General features: G+C 30.4%; 3 protein-coding genes and 1 long non-coding RNA gene across 12 annotated transcripts in view; 2 read left to right on the top strand and 2 right to left on the bottom strand.

Moving 5' to 3' along the window:
- The window catches only part of LOC122636066 (calcitonin receptor-like), a 99045-nt gene extending 97302 nt beyond the window's left edge, over nucleotides 1-1743 (top strand). For 6 of the 7 annotated variants that reach the window (XM_043826922.1, XM_043826920.1, XM_043826923.1 and 3 more), the window contains one exon: nucleotides 820-1743. In XM_043826922.1, coding sequence (XP_043682857.1) covers nucleotides 820-1029 — 210 coding nt within the window. In that variant the 3' untranslated portion in view covers nucleotides 1030-1743. Of the gene's footprint in view, nucleotides 1-800 lie in introns of all 7 variants that reach the window. The other variant, XM_043826927.1, reaches the window with a different exon arrangement.
- Nucleotides 1744-3454: 1711 nt separating this feature from the next.
- LOC122636067 (transmembrane protein 19) lies at nucleotides 3455-6230 on the bottom strand. Its single transcript, XM_043826928.1, has 7 exons — nucleotides 6189-6230; nucleotides 5426-5582; nucleotides 5249-5362; nucleotides 4784-5071; nucleotides 4582-4686; nucleotides 4295-4510; nucleotides 3455-4192 (listed from the first exon to the last, which is right to left on the bottom strand). The coding sequence occupies exons 2-7, from the start codon at nucleotides 5574-5576 to the stop codon at nucleotides 4038-4040; spliced, it is 1029 nt and encodes a 342-aa protein (XP_043682863.1). The 5' UTR covers nucleotides 5577-5582; nucleotides 6189-6230; the 3' UTR covers nucleotides 3455-4037.
- Nucleotides 6231-6295: 65 nt separating this feature from the next.
- LOC122636068 lies at nucleotides 6296-7548 on the top strand. Of its 2 annotated transcripts, none has more exons than XR_006328856.1 (2): nucleotides 6296-6626; nucleotides 7344-7548. It is a non-coding gene; the product is annotated as an uncharacterized LOC122636068 (long non-coding RNA). The 2 variants fall into 2 exon arrangements; XR_006328857.1 differs by having other exon boundaries at nucleotides 6296-7242.
- Nucleotides 7162-21357, bottom strand: LOC122636061 (KH domain-containing protein akap-1). Of its 2 annotated transcripts, none has more exons than XM_043826908.1 (6): nucleotides 21031-21357; nucleotides 10645-11469; nucleotides 10055-10567; nucleotides 9740-9955; nucleotides 9533-9663; nucleotides 7162-9424 (listed from the first exon to the last, which is right to left on the bottom strand). In XM_043826908.1, exons 2-6 carry the CDS (start codon nucleotides 11423-11425, stop codon nucleotides 9323-9325), a joined length of 1743 nt encoding a protein of 580 aa, XP_043682843.1. In that variant the 5' UTR covers nucleotides 11426-11469; nucleotides 21031-21357; the 3' UTR covers nucleotides 7162-9322. The 2 variants fall into 2 exon arrangements, with proteins under 2 accessions (XP_043682843.1, XP_043682844.1); XM_043826909.1 differs by lacking the exon at nucleotides 21031-21357 and adding an exon at nucleotides 12964-13013.
- Between the last annotated feature and the right edge of the window lie 21 nt (nucleotides 21358-21378).

The raw sequence follows: 21378 nt of genomic DNA, 5'->3' as shown, positions 1-21378 counted from the left end.
AAGGTATTTCTCGTATCTTCGGAAATCGATAGGAATTCTATGCAAATATATGCGATTCCAGAGTTCGGAGTAATTCGAAATGGAGATCTTATTTCTTTGCGTAACCCATCTCAAGTCTTTATGAATCAAATTTTCTTTTACTCGTAAAGTAGGTCTGTTCAATTTTTCTCTTCGAGAAAGAAACGTGCGATGCATTAAAATCGAGTTTTTCTTTTTTTTTTTTTTTTTTCTTTTTCATTTATTTACTCGCGTTCTTCACGATAAAAAAAAAAAAAAGGAGATAAAACCAAGGCGAACACGAAAAAATAATACTTCACAAAAAATTATATCCTTTTTATACATCGTCTCATTCTTTTTTTTTTTTCTTTCTTTTTTTTTATGAATCGATCAACGAGAGCAAGATCAGCGTAAATGCGTCTAAAAAAAAAATCGCATTATCTCTCTATATCGTTTGTAGAAAAATAAAAAGAGTTAAAAACGTCGAAAGTAATTTCGCTTTTACGAGTAGCTGTTAGAGATAGTTTAACCGAAATAAAATAAAATAGAGAAAAGAAATTTTTATTGATCCTGAAGGGAGAAAAAAAAATTCAATTTTTGTATTTTTGAGAAATCGAAAAAAATAGAACGAAAGAAATAATATCTATATACGTATATGCACGCACATATATATATACACACACACACACATATATATATACATACATATTTGAGAAATGAAAATAGAAAGAAACGAATCATCCGTGTCGTGCCAATGACAACGTGCCGAAGTCGAGTCCATTTTGGGACGTTGACTGTTTCAGTTTATCCGCTCGACCGCAGGTCCGATGGCGGGAGAGGAGAAGGTGTGACTATCAATCCGCGATGTCGGTTGAACCGGATAGATATGAAGAAGATGATCATCGTCAACGACAAAGCGTTATGCAATTGGTCGCTCGTCGTGAAAGTAATATAGCCAACAACAACAGTCACGCAAACGTTTTATTGAAACGTACGGAAAATATCAACGAGCCTGACCAGACGCAATGTTGATGATTAAGGAATCTTTATCATCGACGGTCATCTTAAACGTTTACGTACGTTGCGTTGAAATACGTAATACGTTTGTTTAACTCTTCTTCGACTTCTTCTTATTTGCCAAATAACGAATGAAAGAAAAAAAATTAAACTTGAATTTATTTCTTTCAACGTCGTAACGTCAATATAATTTTACGATTATTAATTGTAGTATCGATTAAATTCAAACTCGAAGAGAGAGAGAGAGAGAGAGAGAGAGAGAGAGAGAGAGAGAGAGAGAGAGAGAGAGAGAGAGAGAGAGAGAGAGAGAGTAAGCAAATTTTTAGAACAAGACGAACGGATCTATGTATTTGTTTAATTAAATTGTAATTTAAATCGTACTTCGTTCTTCGTATATTATCGATTAGGTACATACGAAAATTCTACGACGAACGCAGACGCCTTCGTTAAAACGAAGTATCTTGATTTTGTTGAATATTTTTATTATAATTATTCAAAATTCGAGCTTTAAACGGCGTTCGTTAAATCCTATCTCTTCTCCTTCTTTACCAAATAACGAAAATAATGAAATTACTTTATTTTATCAGCTTGTTAACTCTCGATTTACGATCAATAATTATCTCGATTAAATTCGTAGACGAAGAAATTGCAAATTTGTTATATTGCATCATTTCAATTATATAGATACTTCGTTCGTATATTATCGATTACTCGAAATTCTATGAACGACGATAAAATATCTCAGTTTGTTGATCGTTTTTATTATAATTATTCCAAAGTTTTTGTGACAAATATATATATATATATATATATATATATATATATATATATATTTGTTACGAAATAATAATAAATTTGATATTTTTGTTATTCGTTGATCTATCGATTAGCCCTTATATACATATATACATCAAGACTCTTATTAATAATTATGTTTTCTTATATTATAGTTCCACGAAAAGCAATGTATCTGTTCCTGTTTAAAACAAGGATAAATAATTATATTCTATTTCATATTTGTTATATTCTTTAACCAAATCAGGATAATAATAATAATAATAATAATAATAATAATAATAATAATAGTAATAGTAATAGTAATAATAATAATAATAATAACAACAACAACAACAATAATATTAATAACAATAAAGCATGTGGAACAATCATTTCTTTTTATGTATATTACATGAGCGGCCTCGTGAAACTTTGAAAACCCCTTTTGTCTGCTACACTTATCGAAATATTGCAAAGTTTAACATACAATTCTGTACCTGATTAAAATATAATTACATCGATATCGTTATCATTATCTTCTATATCGTTCATTTTTAAATATTCGATCGAATATCGCATAGTTATTTAACTTACGCCGACATTCTCTAATTCGATTGCAATCGCAATCGTTTTTAAAAAGCATATCAATCGATCGAGTTGCCATAAAACATTGGTACTTACGTAGAATATTTTTCTTTTTTATTATTGTTATTATCATAGAAAAAAAAAAACAAGTATATTTTTTTAGTTGGTACATTCTATCGACGCATTGTCAAAAATAAAAAAAAAAAACTATGTTATGTTTTGTCGTATCATACGATTGGTCTTTAATTGCAGTTTTGATTTTTATAAATGATTCTATAACTTCAATAAAGAATATTAACTATGTAAGTACGTATATCGTATACACGAATGTATTTGCTAATAATTTGTAACAAGGAGGTGTACAAATTTCGCAAGAAGAAATTACAATTATATTTCATTCTGATCCTTCTTCTAGTATAACACGTTTATGTACAATGTATATACATATATACATATATAGATAGATACATCACGTAGAACGTATGGATATTTAAAAGATAATTTTATCTGTATTTACGAAAATTCTATATTACTCAACGAAAATGTATGAATCGCGATCGTATGTTAATCATAGTAACATTTGTAATATATATTTCAACGGGAGAGAATGTAATAGTAATAATAGTAACGATAATGATAATAAATGATATCTATATCATCAAATATATTCTATGATCTATAACTTTTATTGAAAATCAAATGGGTAATGAGAATACCTATGTGGTTAATATCATTCTGACTAGGTAGATGCATGAACGTTTACATATACAGAGAGCTTTGAGAACTACGTTTAAAAAGTTTAAAGCTTTTTTTTCCTCGTGACGAGGAAAATCGTGAAGATAATCAAATTCTTCGTCGCTAGTAAAAATTTCGCAGTAATTCGTTCGTATAAAATGTATCACAACGCTGCGTGTGCGAGTAAATAAAACAAGAAAAAAAAACGTAAAAGAAAAAATATATATGTATAAATATATATATATATATATATATAAATGTTAATATTACTATACATATATAATACTAGGACGAAATTACGTTCAATTTGCGTAGTAGTGCAAAAGGCTCCAAACAAAGCGCATATAAAAAATTCCATATATTTTATTTAACTTTATAATAAGAAATTTAACAATTATTCCAACAATATATTCTGAAATTATTGCATTTATCTTTCCATGTATCAATGATCTATTTTTTGTAATCGTGATATATTTTTTGTATTAATCAATTTTTTATAAAAAGTCTTAATTCTAAATATACACATGTACATAACAAAAAAAGAAAATAATATCAGTATCGATGCAAGATACATCTTGGAATGCATAAATATCTTTTATCGAAAGTTAAGAATAATTTAAACAAAATGGTAATGTTATCTCTTATAAATGCAGTATTATTTCTATGTGTTTCTGTTCACACATAGCATATTCCTGAGTAAAGCAGTCTATTAATAAAAGAAAAACATATTGTATAATAATTGTGATAACATTCAATAAATTAATTTTATATATTAAATTAAAACGTATAAATTACTTGAAAAATTTAACAAAGAAGAACGATATATGTTCGATATCTTTAAATATAGTTACTTGATAAAATATAAACGAAATAAAAAATTACTTATATGACTAAATAAATGGTGCAGTTTTTCTATCAGATCTATTTCACGGCCAAATTACATTTGCCATTTTCGGAAAAGTAAGAGCGATAATAATCGACGATAAAAGATTAACACTGTGATTATCTAATATCTGTCTACCACTGATATGTTTCACTCCTTTTCCTGGATGTTGAACTATCAATCCCTCTTCATCTATGCCTAAAAGAATATTTCCAATTATTCAAAGGATATATTCATTTGTAAATATGTATTAGATATTCCAGACATATTGTAATATTAGCATATTTTTATGCATAATACCTGAATATTGTAATGTTGCCCCTAGTATAGAATCTAAAAGACTGCCAAACAATCCTGCTATTCCACCTATGATAATAATAGGCCATTGCGGTGCAGCTAATTCTAGTGTAGCTGTATCTACGGTGTACAATGTAGTGAAGTAAAAGGCCAAACCTATGCTTATCCCACCAAGAGCCGAAAACAACAGACCTATCCATGATACTCCGCCGTTCGTTCCTTAAAATATACCCGGTGTATATATATATATATCCTAACTTTCATATTACCAAAACATGTAATATATTTACCACGTGGTACTCGTTTTCTTGTTGTGATAAGAAATGGTTCACTGCTACCAAGTACCGTACCAAATTCAGAAGCCCATGTATCGCCATTGCAACAAGCAAAAGCAGCTATAATAATATAACAATGGCTGATTCCAATGATTTTAAATTAATGATATAAATTATTTTAATACAGTAAATAATATACAATAATATATTAATATACCTAATATTCCTATAGATAACCACGAACTTCTGTAATTCTTATCGAAATCAATAGGATGTTCTCCACAACCCACATCCAGAAGATACAACAAAGCTAGCTGAGTAGGCATTCCCCCATTACACAATACTTGAACCCATGTTCTCTGTCCACCTTCCTTATATCCTTTCTCTTGTTTTCTTTTCAAGTGAGAACGGAATTTGGTTGCTTTCGATCCAGTGATAAAAAATACTATTAAACATATTAAATGACTAAAACTTGTGAGCGTCAATATGAAACCCACGAACAATCCTGTAATAACACATTTAACAAATTATTAATTGCATCGAAGAAATAAATTTTTTATAAGATTTTATAACATTATTAACACCTAACAAAGCAAAATCAAATCCCATATGTCGTAATTGGTTGATCTGCTTTACATTCTTACATTGAAATATCGTAGAAGTATATTGTGCAACATTTTACCAAATATAGCTCCGGAGATATCCAAGCTTTTCTTTTTTAGGCCCCAAAAGACGAATATTATTGGAATTATTATAGCTGCCAACCATCTCCATGGTGATATCATTTGTGATGGTTCTGTCATAAAATATTTGTGTGGGAAAAATGTTTATCTATTAAATAAATTTAGATTTACGATACCTTCGTTATAACCTTCGGATTCCGACGAGAAGGTTGAATAAAGGACGTTTATTGACCAAAACAACATTGATATAGGAATAGCACAAGCACTTACTAAAATCGGCAATAAAATGTTGGAATTCTGACTGTCGTTCTTTCTACGTGAAACCATTCTGAACTGTTACATCGAGTCCGAGATAAATATATATATATATATACATACGTATGTATATATATATAATTATATATATATATATACACACGCGCGCGCGCACGTCTCTAAGCTTTCAAAATTATTTTACTAAATTTTCAAACAATCGTCGTTTTTACGTATCTTTTAAAATGTTACTTTGTTTTGCTTGAAAAGAATATATTATTGTATTCTTGATTAATGTCAAACATTCGCGAAAATATATTCGAGAGGTGATACAAGCAAATCAAAGTCTACAATAATCAATTTATCCAGGTTGATTATACACGTATATAAATACATAACATAATATTTAAAAAAAAAAGACTCGTTTGATCACCTTTCACCGTATCACGTTTCTTATCTCTTCGAGTTCAACTTGATGATTTTTATTCTTTCGTATATAAAATTTAACGATGTTACGAAGAAATAGAACAAATCGAGCAAAATAACTTTTTGGAAAATTTTATTTATTCTAATATTGAGAACATTAATGAATAATATATTCCAAGTTTTATAGAAATCTTCTTGAAATAATTTCTAATAAGTTTTTGATACATAACCAATATTGTGATTTCGTAATTTTGCTCTCACCTTTCTATGACTAATTCCATTGCCATATTGAAGATAAAAGGATTATTGTATAGGTCAGGTAGAAGTCTAATAGTGGGGGAAATGATTCGAACATTGTTAAGGTTAGGTTAATATGTTACGACATATTGGATGACGTATCGATGTCACGTGACACAAATAATAAAAAGTAACAAAAAACAGTAGCGTTGGGTAGGGGAATATAACGTGACGTTATTTATTTTCTCCTGAGGGTCTTATCCCGTCAAACCATGACCGTGAGAGGAGTGTTTCTTTTCCCTTTCGAAATGAAAATCGTATCCCGTGAAATTATTAGTGTGATTTCAACGAAATGTAACAGGTATGAAGAAAAATTCTTTTCTCGATTTATCTTATCGTTACGTGTACCTGTGCCAGGCTCAAGATTGATTTCAAATCAACAGGTTCTATACAACGAACTACGTATGTATTATTTACTTACAATATTCGTTTTGAACGCAAAACAAGGAAACAGTTACAAAATGACTTCGTTCTAAATCTTTAATAAACCGTTTTGTTCATATTTATACATCAATTTTGAATTTTAGTATTCTTTAAAAAAAAGTATCAATTTCTCTTTTGTTTTCTTTTTTTATGATAATAACATTCTTCCAAAAGTCACGTTTAAGAGGAAAAAGGTAATTTCTAAGATTAATTTTCGTTCTGCAATAAATCTTTTTTTTTCTGTAGAAATTTGAAATCTTCATGTTGTGTCTTTATCTTTCGAATGAATTTCTGATCAACAAAATCGCTTGAGAATTATAGAATTGGGAGTATTTATAGTGTAAACCTTTATAAATGCATTGGGTTTGCGAATACTTTTAAAGATCGTTTTCAATGTGTAAATAATAATTCATATAAATCTCTATACAATGAAATGAAAAGTACAGATCCATAATTTTGCAAGAATTATATCCAGTAATACGGAAATAAATATATAAGAAATGGACAAAGTTTCTTCGATTAAAATGAGCCAGCTTTAATGAAAATGCTAAAGATATTACATTGAATTATATACAAAATGACCTTCATTTATTTGGTAATGATAAATGAAGATTTATAAGTAGTTAATTGGATGCTGCATTTAACTATAATATATGTACATTTAATTAAAATTTATAATAATTTCTCGATTTGCAGGATCTATTAACAATGGAAAGAATACAATCTTCATAAACTTTACACGATCCTTTAAGGAAAGAAAAAAAAAAAAAAAACATGATTTTTAATCTGCATCTGTGATGGATCATCAGAACAGTGTTAGAATGAAAATATTATATTAATTTTTTCAATGCTCAATGATGTAAGGAGTGTATAATGCAATACAAACAATTGAGCAACTGTACTCTAAACATGTTATTAGAAAAATATTTCCATTATATTTTTAAGTATCAACAAGATTCAGTATTAACATATAACAGTTCAGAAAGTTGTTTCCAGCTGAGCGCAGTACAAAAGTTATATATAAGTGATTTGTATAATTTTTTTTTTTAACTTTCTTAAATTTTCTCTTTTTTTTATTTTTGTAAGATTTTTTATAAGATCTTTACTGCAGCAGTCCATTCGTTTAATATGTCTTAGAACACAAAACATTATTATAACTAAATTTAATTGCAAAATATCGTATCGTTATAACAATTAAAAATTTAATTAATTAAAGTTTTATTTATTAATTACGTGTCTTTAGTATTTTCATAATAGCAACTAGACATCTTAATTAATGAATAATCCACGGAGATCGTAACGATACATCGAGGAAAAAAATTATACAATCACAAAATGCATCACTTGAATTGACAAAATTATTATTTGTTATTGTTATTAATTATTGTATTACTTTTATATATTGCAATGAAAATTATGCAATTTTTGACAGCGGTCCTTGTTTTAAGGATAGCACTTATTTTTTACTCTATACAGACAAACGAGATGTAAAAGAAAAAGGAAGAACAATGAAATCATCATGTTCCAACAAATTAGTGATTTCTTGTACTAACTTTTTTTTATCTAAATATATGTAAAAGTCATAATCGATAAATTGTTTGAAATAGCACAAAATGTCACTTATTTTGGAAAATATAAAACGAATAAGTTAACAATTCTGATTTTGTCATACCGTTGACATGCAGACTTAGCTGGCATCTATCCGTCATTATTATTAGGTAGATATTATAAATATTTTATATATGAAGGTATAATGTTACACTATATACAAACAAGATGATATTAGAATCAGCTTATAGAAAAAGCAAACATGAACAATCTTAAGTATGTTTTCATAGCAGTCTCTAAATCGTATAATCCGAAGATATAATATGAGAATGAAGTTTTGTTAGAAACGCTCTCAGTGCCGTATAAAGAGCTGCACTATGTGTATTTTATATATAATACAGATGAACGAAGTTTTACGAGTAAAACTTATTACTACGTTGTGAATTATAATTCGAGTGTTCAGTACGTATTTATCAGTTCTTACGGAAAAAGATAATGTTTCATAATCATGAGATGTACTTGAAGATATTCTTGCATTTATATATTTACTTATATCCAATTATAATCGATTTCTAAGATTTGCAAGAAATTTTTGTATAATTTTTGTACCATCATTATGAAACGTATCTCGAATATTTGCAATTTACAAGCACGAAAGTTCTATATTTCATTAGTGTAAATGGATATAAATTTTTTTTTCTTTTTTTTTTTTTCTTTTTCTTTTTTTTCTTTTTTTTTTCTATGCATCTTTATGATCGAGCTATTGTAATTCGAATACGAGTATTTTTATAACCATAGTCATACTTTTTTCGTAACGAAATGCTATAAGGATTCATCGATTATGAAATGTTATAATAGAGTATTACAAGTGCTGATTCAGTATCATCGTTGCTGATCATGAACAGAACTCATGTCAGATAAACACGAATGCATATCATTATTTTAAGTATGTACGAGAAAAAAAAAATATTACATTTAAAGGTGTTTAAACTTAAAATAATGTTTCTCTCGCAAGTTTTACTTATAAATGAATTCACTCACACAAATTATCAAACACAATCACACGATCACATATGTCTCTATACACCCTTCTTAACGAGTGTATGCTCTTTCATAAGTTTATGCTTCTACGAAGCAACAACCGTATCATCTTCGTCCGATACTAGACACTCTAAAGATACAAATTCTGCGTATCCACGTGCTATTAATTCGTCGGCAAGAGATATCACCTGGAATGTAAATAAAATATATAGAATGCGCGACAGAAATCAGATAAATATTATATCGAGTGAAATCAATTAAATTTATAGAGATTATATGAAAATATAGGATTTTACCCCATGTTTTGGAATATTAAGGAAAAAATTAATGTACACATTTGCATTAATATAGGCTTCAATTTGGGCCTGTCCAATGATTCCTGAACACATCCGCCCAACGATATTATATGCCTCTTGTTCCCAATCACCTTTGAAAATCGTACAATACTTGAGATAAACGTACGTAAAATAATGTAAATAGCACACACAACGGGAAATACTTACCATTTTTTGGTTGCAAATTTGCGAGAAATACTTCAATCGCTTGAAAAGGTAGACTTAGAAAATCTGACCTTATTTTCCTCATATCAGCATTGCGGAAAGTCCAATAACCACCATGATCAACGAGTCGTACTAAAGTCATTTTTCCACGTGGATCTGGATCTTCAACGTATACTCTAACCCATCTGTCATACCAATTAGCCACAAGGATCATTCCTTCTGTTGGCAGTAATATGTAAATGTTATAATTTGTATATTATTTATATTAGATCTATTAACCGATACGAACGATATTGTAATAAATAAATATCAACGTACTTGTAAGTTCGTCTGGAACCATAGGCGATTCCGTAGAATTGTATAGTTGTGTCATATTTGCATCTAAAAGTCGTAGCGAAGGGTATGTTGGGTGTGTCGGAATTTGTAGAAATAATCTGTTTGGTTTCGATATATGACACACTAAAACGTCGTTGTTAACTCCTTCGACTAAAGACAACTGTGTTAATTCAGGAAGAACTGGTATTCCTTCTGGTATTACCATTGGTAAAATCTGTTCAAGCGTTACAGACGGATATTTCTTTTCTGGAAATCTTTGCCTGATAATATCCAAAGCAATGTTAATGCCTTCTACTGAGCCTTGAATGGTACAAATTTTTTGATCTCTCAGTGTAGGATGACGTTTTACGATTATATGAACGCCAGCTTTTGCACGTATATTTTGTAAGAAACTACCATGACGTCCGATAAGTCTACCCACTAAATTCTGACATATGCAAAACTCGTAGATAGAGTATAGGGAAACATCTTTTATTTGTCCTTTGATGCTTCCACCTGTGGAAATATAAACGTTTATTGTAACATTCGAGTAAACGACAATAATAATAATTGTATATAAAATTTAGCTCTACCTTTTCCACTATCTGTACTTCCTTCGCTTCTTGCTTCGTCCGTTACACTTCCTTCTAAAACTCCAGACACCGGACTATAATTTGCAGAATCTCTTTCGGATAATGCTTGAGCTTGAATTTTATTTTCTTCCTCCGGCGGATAATTCTGAAGCTGTTCCTTGGATTCGGTGAAAACAGACGGATTATTTATCTCTTCTTGTTTATTTACAGAAGACGTTACTTCGTGGACATGATTTGATTCTTTTTCTTCGGGAATATCTTTGAATATCTTCTCGATCTTTTTGTCGTTAGCAGTATCGTTGGAATACGTAGTTGCTCCCATACTTCTCGCTATCAAGTCGAAGTTATTGGTGTTAGGATTACTTCCTAATTGTACCTCCATATTCGAAATTATTTCGACGTCCTTGTACCAATCTTGATTATTCTCTAAAGATTTTGCTGATGGTACAGAAATAGGTGACGTTGCTGGCTTCCTAGTTGTAATATCTACTTTTTTGCTGACCTTTTCGATATTATTAATCGTTTCATCTATGCTTTGAGCAAGTAAACTCGAGAAAGAATCATTGGCGTGAATACCAGAATCTGAGAGATTTAAATCTTCGTTTGTAGGAGTATTGTATAACTTAGTATTTACATCATTGTTGCTCTCTTTCACGTTCGACGTGCTAATTCCACCTGGATCAGCTCGGTCTACGCGTCTTCGTTTGTACCAGAGAAGACCAATGATCAAAGCAAAAGCAGGGAAGCTCCACTTTACAATTTGAATATGCGTGGATGACATATTTTAAATCCACGGTAACTACAATTGCTGACAACTCCGTTAATCTGAAATAAAAAAGAAAAAAAAAGAAAAAAGACATTCTTATTGGATACATCTAAAATTAATATTAAGATATTGAAATTCGAGATTTTATTCGTTATATGGTTTAATTGCTTTAAGACGATATAAAAGAAGGATCGTCGCGGAGAAGTAGCTTCGATAGCATCGAGACGTCGCTAAACGTACCTTTGTATATTCGCGCCATTTTATTATTCGCGCGACTTTTTTTTTTTTATCAAACGAACGCCTTGTAAGCATTATTGCTAGTTTTAACGGTCGCCTGTTCCTATCCACGAGATATTAAGCGGAATTGCACATTTTTTACGAGTATAATAAATTAACGAACACGATATTCTAGCGAGAAACAAAAGCGAATAATTCAAATTTCGAAACTTTTCTTCTTTCAAAAATTTGTGCGTGGAATTGAAAAAAGAAAAAACGAAACAAAGAAGATCGTCGTATGTTATTGCATAAAGAATCTAAAATGAAAAATAATGAAAAATAATTCAACAGTTAAATAAACAAAAAAGAATTCTTTTTAAGCGTTTCATGTTTTTCTCTATTAAAGTTAACAACTCTCTTCTCGACGTTCGAATAATGAATGCGCGTGGATGATGATGATGATGATGATGATGATGATGATAATAATAAAACGTCATTACGTATAGATCACGTTTGAAAGGTACAAAATGAAAATTGACAATGGAATTGGAAACAAAATTGATCGTTATCCACATATTGAAAAAAACAATGTGTACTTTTTGTATATATGTCGAAATAAAAGTGAAAGGTTGATACGTCTACTTGCTCGTTACACGGTTATCGATTCTTTATCGTTTTAAAGCAAACAAAATAATGGAAGAAATAGAACATACATAGATATTTTCTACGTTTTAATACCAATGCTGATGAATAATCAACCCAATAGAAGAAATGTTACATTCATCGAAGATCATCGTTCTCGAATTACCAAAGAATTTTTATATACGTGTATACGTGTGTGTATGTGTGTGTGTGTTACGTTATCCAATCAACTTTGCCAGTTATCGATCGAATAGAAACGATATTTATAGAAATCGATTTGCGATAAGATTCATAATAGAGTACTTATTAAAATTTTCGTATCACGATTAAGCGCGCGTACTTTATCTTCTTTTCAAATTAAAAAAAAAAAAAAGAAAAAACAAGAAGAAGAACGCGAAACTTTTATAACGAGATAAAAAAAACTGTTTCTGTAGGAATATAAAAGATTAATAATGATCGAGCTAAAGAACAATCGGTAAATAAATAAATAGAAGAGAAAAGAAAATCGATACGAAACAATCGATTTGCGAGTTCCTCTATCGAGAATATTCTACGAGATCTTAATCTAATTTCATTACTTTCGTAAATCTTAAGAAACGATCAGAATCACGAAAAGTGAAGAAGAACTGACACGTTTTCAAAAATAATTAAGGTAAATACAATTTTCATTTTTTAGCTATTTCGTTGTTACTTACCAATCGATCCATCATTTCTCACGTTTTTTTTTTTTTTTGTTTTTACTTTTTCTCGTAAATCGCACAATTACTACGACGACGTCGATGAAAGCTTAAATCGTAATTAATAATCGCATTCGATGAATGAACGAAGGACACGTTTCGCGTGTGGAGGGCCGAAAAATAAAAAAAAGAAAAGAAAAACCACTCGAAGAAACTTTCGATACGATAGAACATGTGACACTTATTTGTCGATAGAATCGCACGTGTGAAGAATTTCGAAGAATATAATTCGCGATACACGTGATCAAGGATATATACGTATAGAAAACGAGTTAACGATGATCTGTCTTCGAGAGAAACTTTTCTTTTTTTAATTTACTTTTCGATTTCGAAAATATCGACCGTTTTACTGGACAGCTGGAACAAGACTGCGGTTAGTGGACTCAGTAGCACGGAATTGCAGCACAGATTTCTAACACGTGGTTATATTGCCTGAAGGAGAACAGAGTGGGAGGAAGAGAGAAAGAAAGAGACAGAAAAAGAAATGGTGGGAGATCGGTACGCGCATGCGCAGTCGTATAAAGGGACATTCACACACAACGTAGGAATGCGATCGAAGCGACACTCGACTGCGATCGATTCTCGAATCGTTACTCCCGTAAATAACTTGTTATCGAATTTTTTAATGAAAAAATTAATAATTTTCGAAGCGTGCGACGTGTGTGTATGTGTGTGTACGCGTACATGTGTTAATATTCGAAATCTCTTTACCGGCGGGAATTATAAAAAAATTCAAATTAATCGAATTATATACTATATACTATGTTATATATTTGTATGTAGTATTTATATATTTGTCCGTCAAAATGTAAGGAATTACGAAGATAATTTTTTCCAAAATATCACGATCGAGAAAGTTCGAGAATCCTCGTTTCAATCTTATAGATCTTATAAAACTACTGTAACGACAAGTGAGATAAAAAAAAAAAAGAAAAAACGAAAGAACGCGAGGAGAAGTTTTTTTTTCCTCGGATTTTGTTATTTGAGAACTTTCTTTTAATCTGATCTGATCTTTCAAAATTGTTTTTTTCTTTTCTTATTTTATATATATATATATATATATATATATATATATATATATCAGAAAACTTTTTTTATTTAATAAACTGCCTGCAACAATTTATATTTTCTCTTTATAAAAATTGTACGTCCTAGCTGTAAAACTCCAATGGGACAAATTTTTCTATGTCTTTGTCGAGACTTCGTCTATTTCTTGTCCGAAAGTCGTCATTTGTCTATTTCTGGTTGTGCGATTTGAAAGACTGTTATTGTTGATCGGACAGTGATTTATATAGGTAGAGAGTGTTATTTTAAAAAGAAACGAAGAAAGAAGACCTTTTGTATTTTACCATAGATAGGATTAGTTAATAATACTTTTCTTTCTCCAAGGAAATGCAAGTAAAGGCAAATAAATGCAGTGAAGATCTATTTATATCTTTCCTGCAGCAGGTAAACGCTGCAACTTTTCTTGAAACTGTCGCTTAACATTTTTTTAACGCGTATTTCCGTTTGCTTGTTCTTTTATTTTTCACACTTAAACCTCTCTCTCTCTCTCTCTCTCTCTCTCTCTCTTTCTCGTTCTATTTCTATTTATTTATCTTTTTCTCTTTTTATTTATATTTCTTATTATCTATTTGAAAACAACGATATTATTCTTTTAGCGTGGACTTATCCAACATGACGTAATCGAGACGCGCGCCACAACACTTTTCCTATCGTAAAACTAACGTTACTTGTTAGAAAGAGAAAGGAGAAATATCTAATTAACTAACAAACGATCGATCGATCGATCGATTCTTCGATCGATAAATAAATATTAAAACTATTGATTCTTTGATCGATAATCAAAAACTAAGTAAAAACTTGGTCGATGATATACGAGACATATGTACGAACATGTAGAGTAATATTAGATGTTGGGTAAAAGCATCTAAGTATATTAGATTAAAGAAACTTAGAAAGGAGGTACCTCGGTCAACGAATATAACTCGGTTCGATTTCGTTCAACGTGTAACAACGTGAAATTCGAAACGCACAAGACGAGATTATTATTGCGTTAAAACATAGTCACACATGATGACAATGTGTTTCTAATCGCGAACGATGTGCGAATATATTAGATCGATTTTATACTATATATGCGATTAACGTAAACGAATATACGTAGATACGTATGTATCCATTTTAAATATTTACATTCGAATGATAAAATAATTTTATATTGTACCAACGAACGATCGATCATATCTGAACGATTTGTTCGGAGTTAAAAACTATCTGAGAATGTTTGATACATAATGATCTTGCATATATGTGTATGTATATATAATATATCTATTGTTTGTTTCCATCGGTTTTTTATCAATATGTATTTTTGTTCGATTTTGTCTGATTAAATTTTTTTCTATATATAAGGTAAAGAAAATAAAAAAAAATAATAATAATAAATATATATATAATTATGATAAAAATTAATTAAAAATATATATATATATATACATATACGTCTATATATAAATTTATATTTATCCTTTTATCAATGCAACGATTTCTTTAAGAATGAGAACTCATTAAAGGATTAAAAAATTTACGATCGATTCGAGTCACCTGTAAGATACGCTCGTGTGTACTCAAGCGTACGCGTATTACACACAGACACGGATTCTTTTACGTTCATTCATGAATCACCCTGGCTCCTTCGATGTATCGTCACGATTAAAAGAAGAAACGAATGTTCACACGATAAGAGTACACGACGTAAACCATGATATAACTTTTTTTTTTGCACGCGTAATACGCTAATCGACCTCGAAATTTGGAAAAAGAAAAAAAAAACGAAAGGAAAAAAAAAAAAGAATTATTTCATTAAATTCACGCGATTATATACTTATTTACTTAATACGTTTTATTTTCCAAAACGCTAAATCATTACATTCTAAATTCTAAAATATTGAAAATTAATTTCTTTAATACAGTCGTGTATCGTCATAAGAATTAATTAACATCGAAAATCAAAAGAATGATCGTCCTTTCAGGAGTTAGTTAATAAATCATTATTCGCTATCACTAACAAATCTCTTTGATAAATTTTTTTTTGCTTTCGAGAGGAACAAACAACGAACGAATAACGAACGTGATGCACTTTGACGAAGCGAGAAAAGAGAAGAGAAAAAAAGAAAACACAAAGAAACAAAATATATATATATATATATATAGATAGATAGATATAAAACAAATAATTTGCAAATAACAAGAAGGAGAGAACACGAAGGGAAGTTGAACGTAACAGTAGATTTCAAGGATCGATGTAGGATCTTTCAGATACGTAGAGCATCGAAAGGTCGAGAAAGGTGCTCCTTAGCGAAAAAACAACTTTCGAAGTACATAAGAGATGAAAAAGGAAAAAAGGGATTTCAAAAAAGAAAGAAAAGAGAGAGAAAGGAGAGAAAAGAGAAAAAAGAAAATGGAGAAATAAGCGAAAAGAAATAAGAAGAGGAAAAAGAAGAGAGGAGAGCTTAATCGGCTGAGTTTTTACTTGGAAGGGCTTTCGAAAGGTAAGAAAAGAGATCGGCCAAGGTGATGCTGGAGAGTTTACCTGCGGTGTGTTCGATGTAAAGGAGAAGTAACCATGAAAAAAAAATGGAATCGAAACGAAACCGGTAAGCGGCTGTTCGTTCGTTCGTTCGTTCGTTCGTCCCTTCCGCGTCCCTTCGAAGATCGGAACGAAGGAGAAAAGAAGAGGAACGTCATTGGTCGTTATGCTTCGAACTTGATTACCTGTACCTTTTCTAACCACATCAGCATCACCACCATCACCACCATCACCACGTGCAAGATATACAACACAATTTCGTCTTTCATCATAATATCGATCGATCGATCGATCGATCGATCAGTAAAAATTTTCATTTTTAATATCGTTCTATACGATTAATATCGATTTTTCAACATTGGTTTTTATCATACTTCTATGTATGTATGTATGTATGTATGTATGTATGTATGTATGTATGTATGTATGTATGTATGTATGTATATGTGTGTTTTTGCAACACGTTGAAGATGAAAATTAATCGACTTAAAAGCTTTTGTGCTTTTTTTTGTAAGATCACATTATTATATATCACTTTATTTTTATTATTATTTTAAATCTAATTCTATTTTTAATCTTTTTATTTTATATCCAATCTGTTTAATATTATTATCATAAGGTGGTAGAATATACAGTTAAATTCTTTATTCGTCGATGAGAAAATAATAAAAAAAAAAAAAAAAAAATAGAAAAAAAATAAAAAGTGTCTCGTTAAATTACCTCATGATTAATATCTTATCAACAGATTTAGATTCTGTGTGATGGTTTGTTGCACAAACAGCACATATGTACTTACATATGCATGTATGCACGGTACGAAGGTGGACGTATAGTTCAACGTGCTCTCTCGGAATGTCGAAGCTGTACGAGAAACGATGAAGTAACCGAGGTCGATGCCGGATACGAACGAAGAATCGCGATAAGAGTATAAAAAAAAAAATAAAAAGAAAGAAAAAAGATCGACTTTCATCTTAAATATATGAATCTAAAATTCCTTCAAAAAATAAAAGAAATAAAAAAATAAAGAAAAACTAAAAACTAAGAACAAAAAATTTTTTCGTAATGCATAATAAAAATCTCATAATCACCTACATGTTTAAAAAAAAGAAAAAAAGTTGATAAGATAAATATCGCGTATTAAGGTTATTCCAATAGTTCTTCATTTTCTAGTACGACACTTGCCAAAGAGAGATAAAAGCTAACGTATGAATCACGTTTGTATTTATCAAATCATTATTAAACGATTCAGTTATTTATAAACGAAGATTTATAATATGATTTACTCAATGAATCCATGATAATGTTTAGAAAGAGTTAATCAAACTGATGATTAAATAGTTCATTGTTAATAGTGATTTAAGTATAGATTTAATCGTTGATTATATATGTACAAAAGTGTATTTATGAATGCAATTATTTGTTTATTTATAAACTATTCAACTTTATTTGCACAACGTCTCTGTGGTGAAATTTGTCAATGATTATATCGCAATGTATCGTATTGATATATTTATGAAAAATAAATAAAAAAATTAAAAAGAAAAAATAAAATAGAATAATTTAATATTTAAAACGAGTTAATTAAATTAACGATTAAATACGATCAACAGTGATTTAAGTAAACATTATTAATCACTGATAATTAAATATGCTTAAAAATGTTAACTATATATTTGATATGATAAATGTATATATGTATATATATATATATATATATATATATATATATATATATATATAAAATATTGATTGATACAAGAAAAAAAAATGCTGTTATCAACTAATTCGTACAAACGCGAGCATCGAACGATGGTAAATGCGTCTGAAACAATATTGCTCTTTTCATTAGACTGCTATTTGTATTGAAACGAAATTTTTAATCATTTGAACATTTTAAATAAATGCACAGTATTTATAATAAAATATTACTACGGAATATAAGTGACATATAATTATTTGTAACGATAAAAATATTCATTTCACCATTATTCATTTCATCATTCATTTTACAAAATATTTATCGTTAATTAATAAAAATATCTTTTGATCGAAAAAATAAAAAAATGATTTTATCGGTAGACAATCAAGTGAAAAAAAAAATTATTGGTTATTCGTTAAAAAAAAAGAGAGAGAGAGAGAGAGAGAGAGAGAGAGAAAGAAAAAGATCGATGTTTTTTCAAGATTACAAATAAAATGTTCGAATAAAGTCGAAATAATGATATCCCTTATCGTCGAATTCATTGAGACACCCGTTATACACGAGTGAGAGAGAAAGAGAGAAAGAGAAAGAAACGAGGAGAAAAAACTGGAGTACCGTTTTAAAATCTAAAACTGGTCTCGACGAGTCGTTCGATAAGACGAATCTTCGTTCGTTCGCCTCATTTATAACCCGATCGAATGTTAAACAACGTGTAAGTGGTATCCTACGGTAGCTTCCGCCATCTTGAATACGTTTTTAGCCCTTCCATACGACAACATTTTTTACTTCATTTCGTTAAGCGTTAATTTCAATTACATCGAATTACAAGATGGAGCAAAAAAATAAATAAATAAATAAAAAAGAAACAAAAAGAAGAAGAAGAAAGACGAGACTTCGAGATGTTCGAGTTCGATAATATAATATTAAATAACTCGAATAATTAATATTTATAACGTTACGATAATTGCATAAGAATTTTTCGATGTTTTTAGTAAAGATCAATGAAAAAGGAGAAATCAAAAGGAAAATATGGTGGTTACGTAATATTACAAAATTAAGTATGACTAAGTCTAAAGCTGCATATATATACACACACACACACACACATACACATACACAGAGAGAAAGAGAAACGTGAATTCTCCGAATTTGAATATTATTCTCGTCCGTTCGGATTTGTCAAACAATTCTCCAATGTAATATTGAAAGTCGAAAGAGAAAGATAAAAACTATACATATATATATATATATATATATATATATATGTATATGTGTGTATATGTGAGTATATCGAGTACGCGAGTACAGCGCGTTAACTTTGTATACAGAAATATATTACACAATGACGCAAATATATATATATATATATATATATATATATACATATATACACATACACACACGTATACACACAATACACGTACGTACGGATGTGTATACATGTAAATAGAAAAAGACTGCGTATCTATCGAAGAAGACGAGGGAAAAAAATAAAAATAAATAAATAAAGATAGATATAGAGAGAAAGAGAGAAACAATATTATCCTTCTAGTTAGTGGCGTATGATTCGTCGTATCGGTCGTTCAAGAAATAATACGTATGTACGTTCCAACGTTTCCAAACGTGGCTCTCGTCATGGGATCATAGTCATAGTCATAGTCGTCGTCGTCGTCGTCGTCGTCGTCGTCGTCGTCGTCGTCGTCAACGAATTGTAACACACGAATTGCTATGGGAGTCGTCCAGTAGTGGTGAATCGTTCCACCACCAACTAAACTATCTACGAATTGAGAACACGAAGAGGGAAACGACGTTAACGGGCCATGAGAAGTTGTTTCTCTGTCTTGCTCCCTCTTTCTCTCTATACATCACAGATATACAACACATTTCTATTTCCAGATGTCGTTTTCACGAAGAGAACCGAGAAACGAAGCTCACATATCCACACCTTTTATTTCGATTATTTTCTCAATACTAATAATATCAAGGAAAATTTTATCACGCCATTCGATCATGTTTCGCCTCTGATTTCCTTATTTTTTCCCTCTCTTTTCTTCTTTCTTTTAGATAATAGGTAAAAACACTGCGAGGGAGAGGGAGAGGGAGGGAGGGAGGGAGTGAGAGAGAGAGAGAGAGAGAGAGAGAGAGAGAGAGAGAGCGTAAATCGATATTCATGGGAGAAAGACGAGAGATACGAATTTTCATGTTGCGAGATACGACGAATATTTTTCTTTTTTATAACCTATAATAATATTTTTGTTGAACGAGGACGATGTAGTGTCCATATTGAGGAAAGAAAAAGATATATATATATATATATATATATATATATATATATATATATATATACGTGTGTAGAGAGAGAGAGAGAGAGAGGGAGAGAGAAAGAGATAAGAGATCGTCCCTCCAGCCGGAACGAAACACGAATCGTTTAATTCATGCATCTTTCTTACGATCGGTGACCGTAATGGAGTCAAATGAAAATGTAGAATAAATAAAATACGCGATATAATTCAAAACTTTCCAAGAGAAATGAGATATAATGTAAGAAAAAGGAGAAAATCTGGCGGTTAGAGAGTACCGGACAACGCGAAGACCGCGTGGCAGCCTATGATTTCTATCTGTCTGTCTCCCTCTCGCTCACTCACTCACCCACTCACTCACTCACTCACTCACTCACTCACTCACTCTCTCTCTCTCTCTCTCTCTCTTTTTCTTTCTTTTATAATCTACCTACCGGTCTTTTTTTTTCTTTCCTTTTTCTCTTCCACGTAAGAGCTTTGTTTATATATCCCACTGACGAGCACCCTACTACGTTCAATTATCAAAAAGACAATTACGATCTGTAACGTTCGTTTACTAGAAAATTGCGCCACGTGATCACAATGTTTTTCCTTGCCACTAGCGAGAAAGACACAATATGGCGGCGTATAGCTCGTGGCTGCGGGAGCACAGTGTCTGGGGATCCGTCGACGATGGCGCACAGTTAGCCTCCTTAAAACGGTGGATAAATTGCGAAGCTCCCTTTTCTCTCTCTCTCGATGTCTCGGACCTACGATCGATTCTCCCAGTTTTTCTCCCTCTC

This window comes from Vespula pensylvanica, chromosome 20 (genome assembly GCF_014466175.1).
Source record: "Vespula pensylvanica isolate Volc-1 chromosome 20, ASM1446617v1, whole genome shotgun sequence".
NCBI classification, from domain to species: Eukaryota; Metazoa; Arthropoda; class Insecta; order Hymenoptera; family Vespidae; genus Vespula; species Vespula pensylvanica.
The sequence above is the reverse complement of the archived record's forward strand: the minus strand, read 5'-3'. Positions and strand labels throughout refer to the sequence as shown.

What these genes read in the sequence shown, in the direction of transcription:
- LOC122636067 (XM_043826928.1), bottom strand. Translation starts at nt 5,576, where the DNA reads ATGGTTTCACGTAGAAAGAACGACAGTCAGAATTCCAACATTTTATTG. An exon ending in ATCCGAAGGTTATAACGAAG is followed by an intron (nt 5,363 to 5,425) that starts GTATCGTAAATC and finishes ATTTTATGACAG; the next exon opens with AACCATCACAAATGATATCA. An exon ending in AAGAAAACGAGTACCACGTG is followed by an intron (nt 4,511 to 4,581) that starts GTAAATATATTA and finishes GTATATTTTAAG; the next exon opens with GAACGAACGGCGGAGTATCA.
- LOC122636061 (XM_043826908.1), bottom strand. Translation starts at nt 11,425, where the DNA reads ATGTCATCCACGCATATTCAAATTGTAAAGTGGAGCTTCCCTGCTTTT. An exon ending in AAGTACAGATAGTGGAAAAG is followed by an intron (nt 10,568 to 10,644) that starts GTAGAGCTAAAT and finishes ATATTTCCACAG; the next exon opens with GTGGAAGCATCAAAGGACAA. An exon ending in GGTTCCAGACGAACTTACAA is followed by an intron (nt 9,956 to 10,054) that starts GTACGTTGATAT and finishes TACTGCCAACAG; the next exon opens with AAGGAATGATCCTTGTGGCT.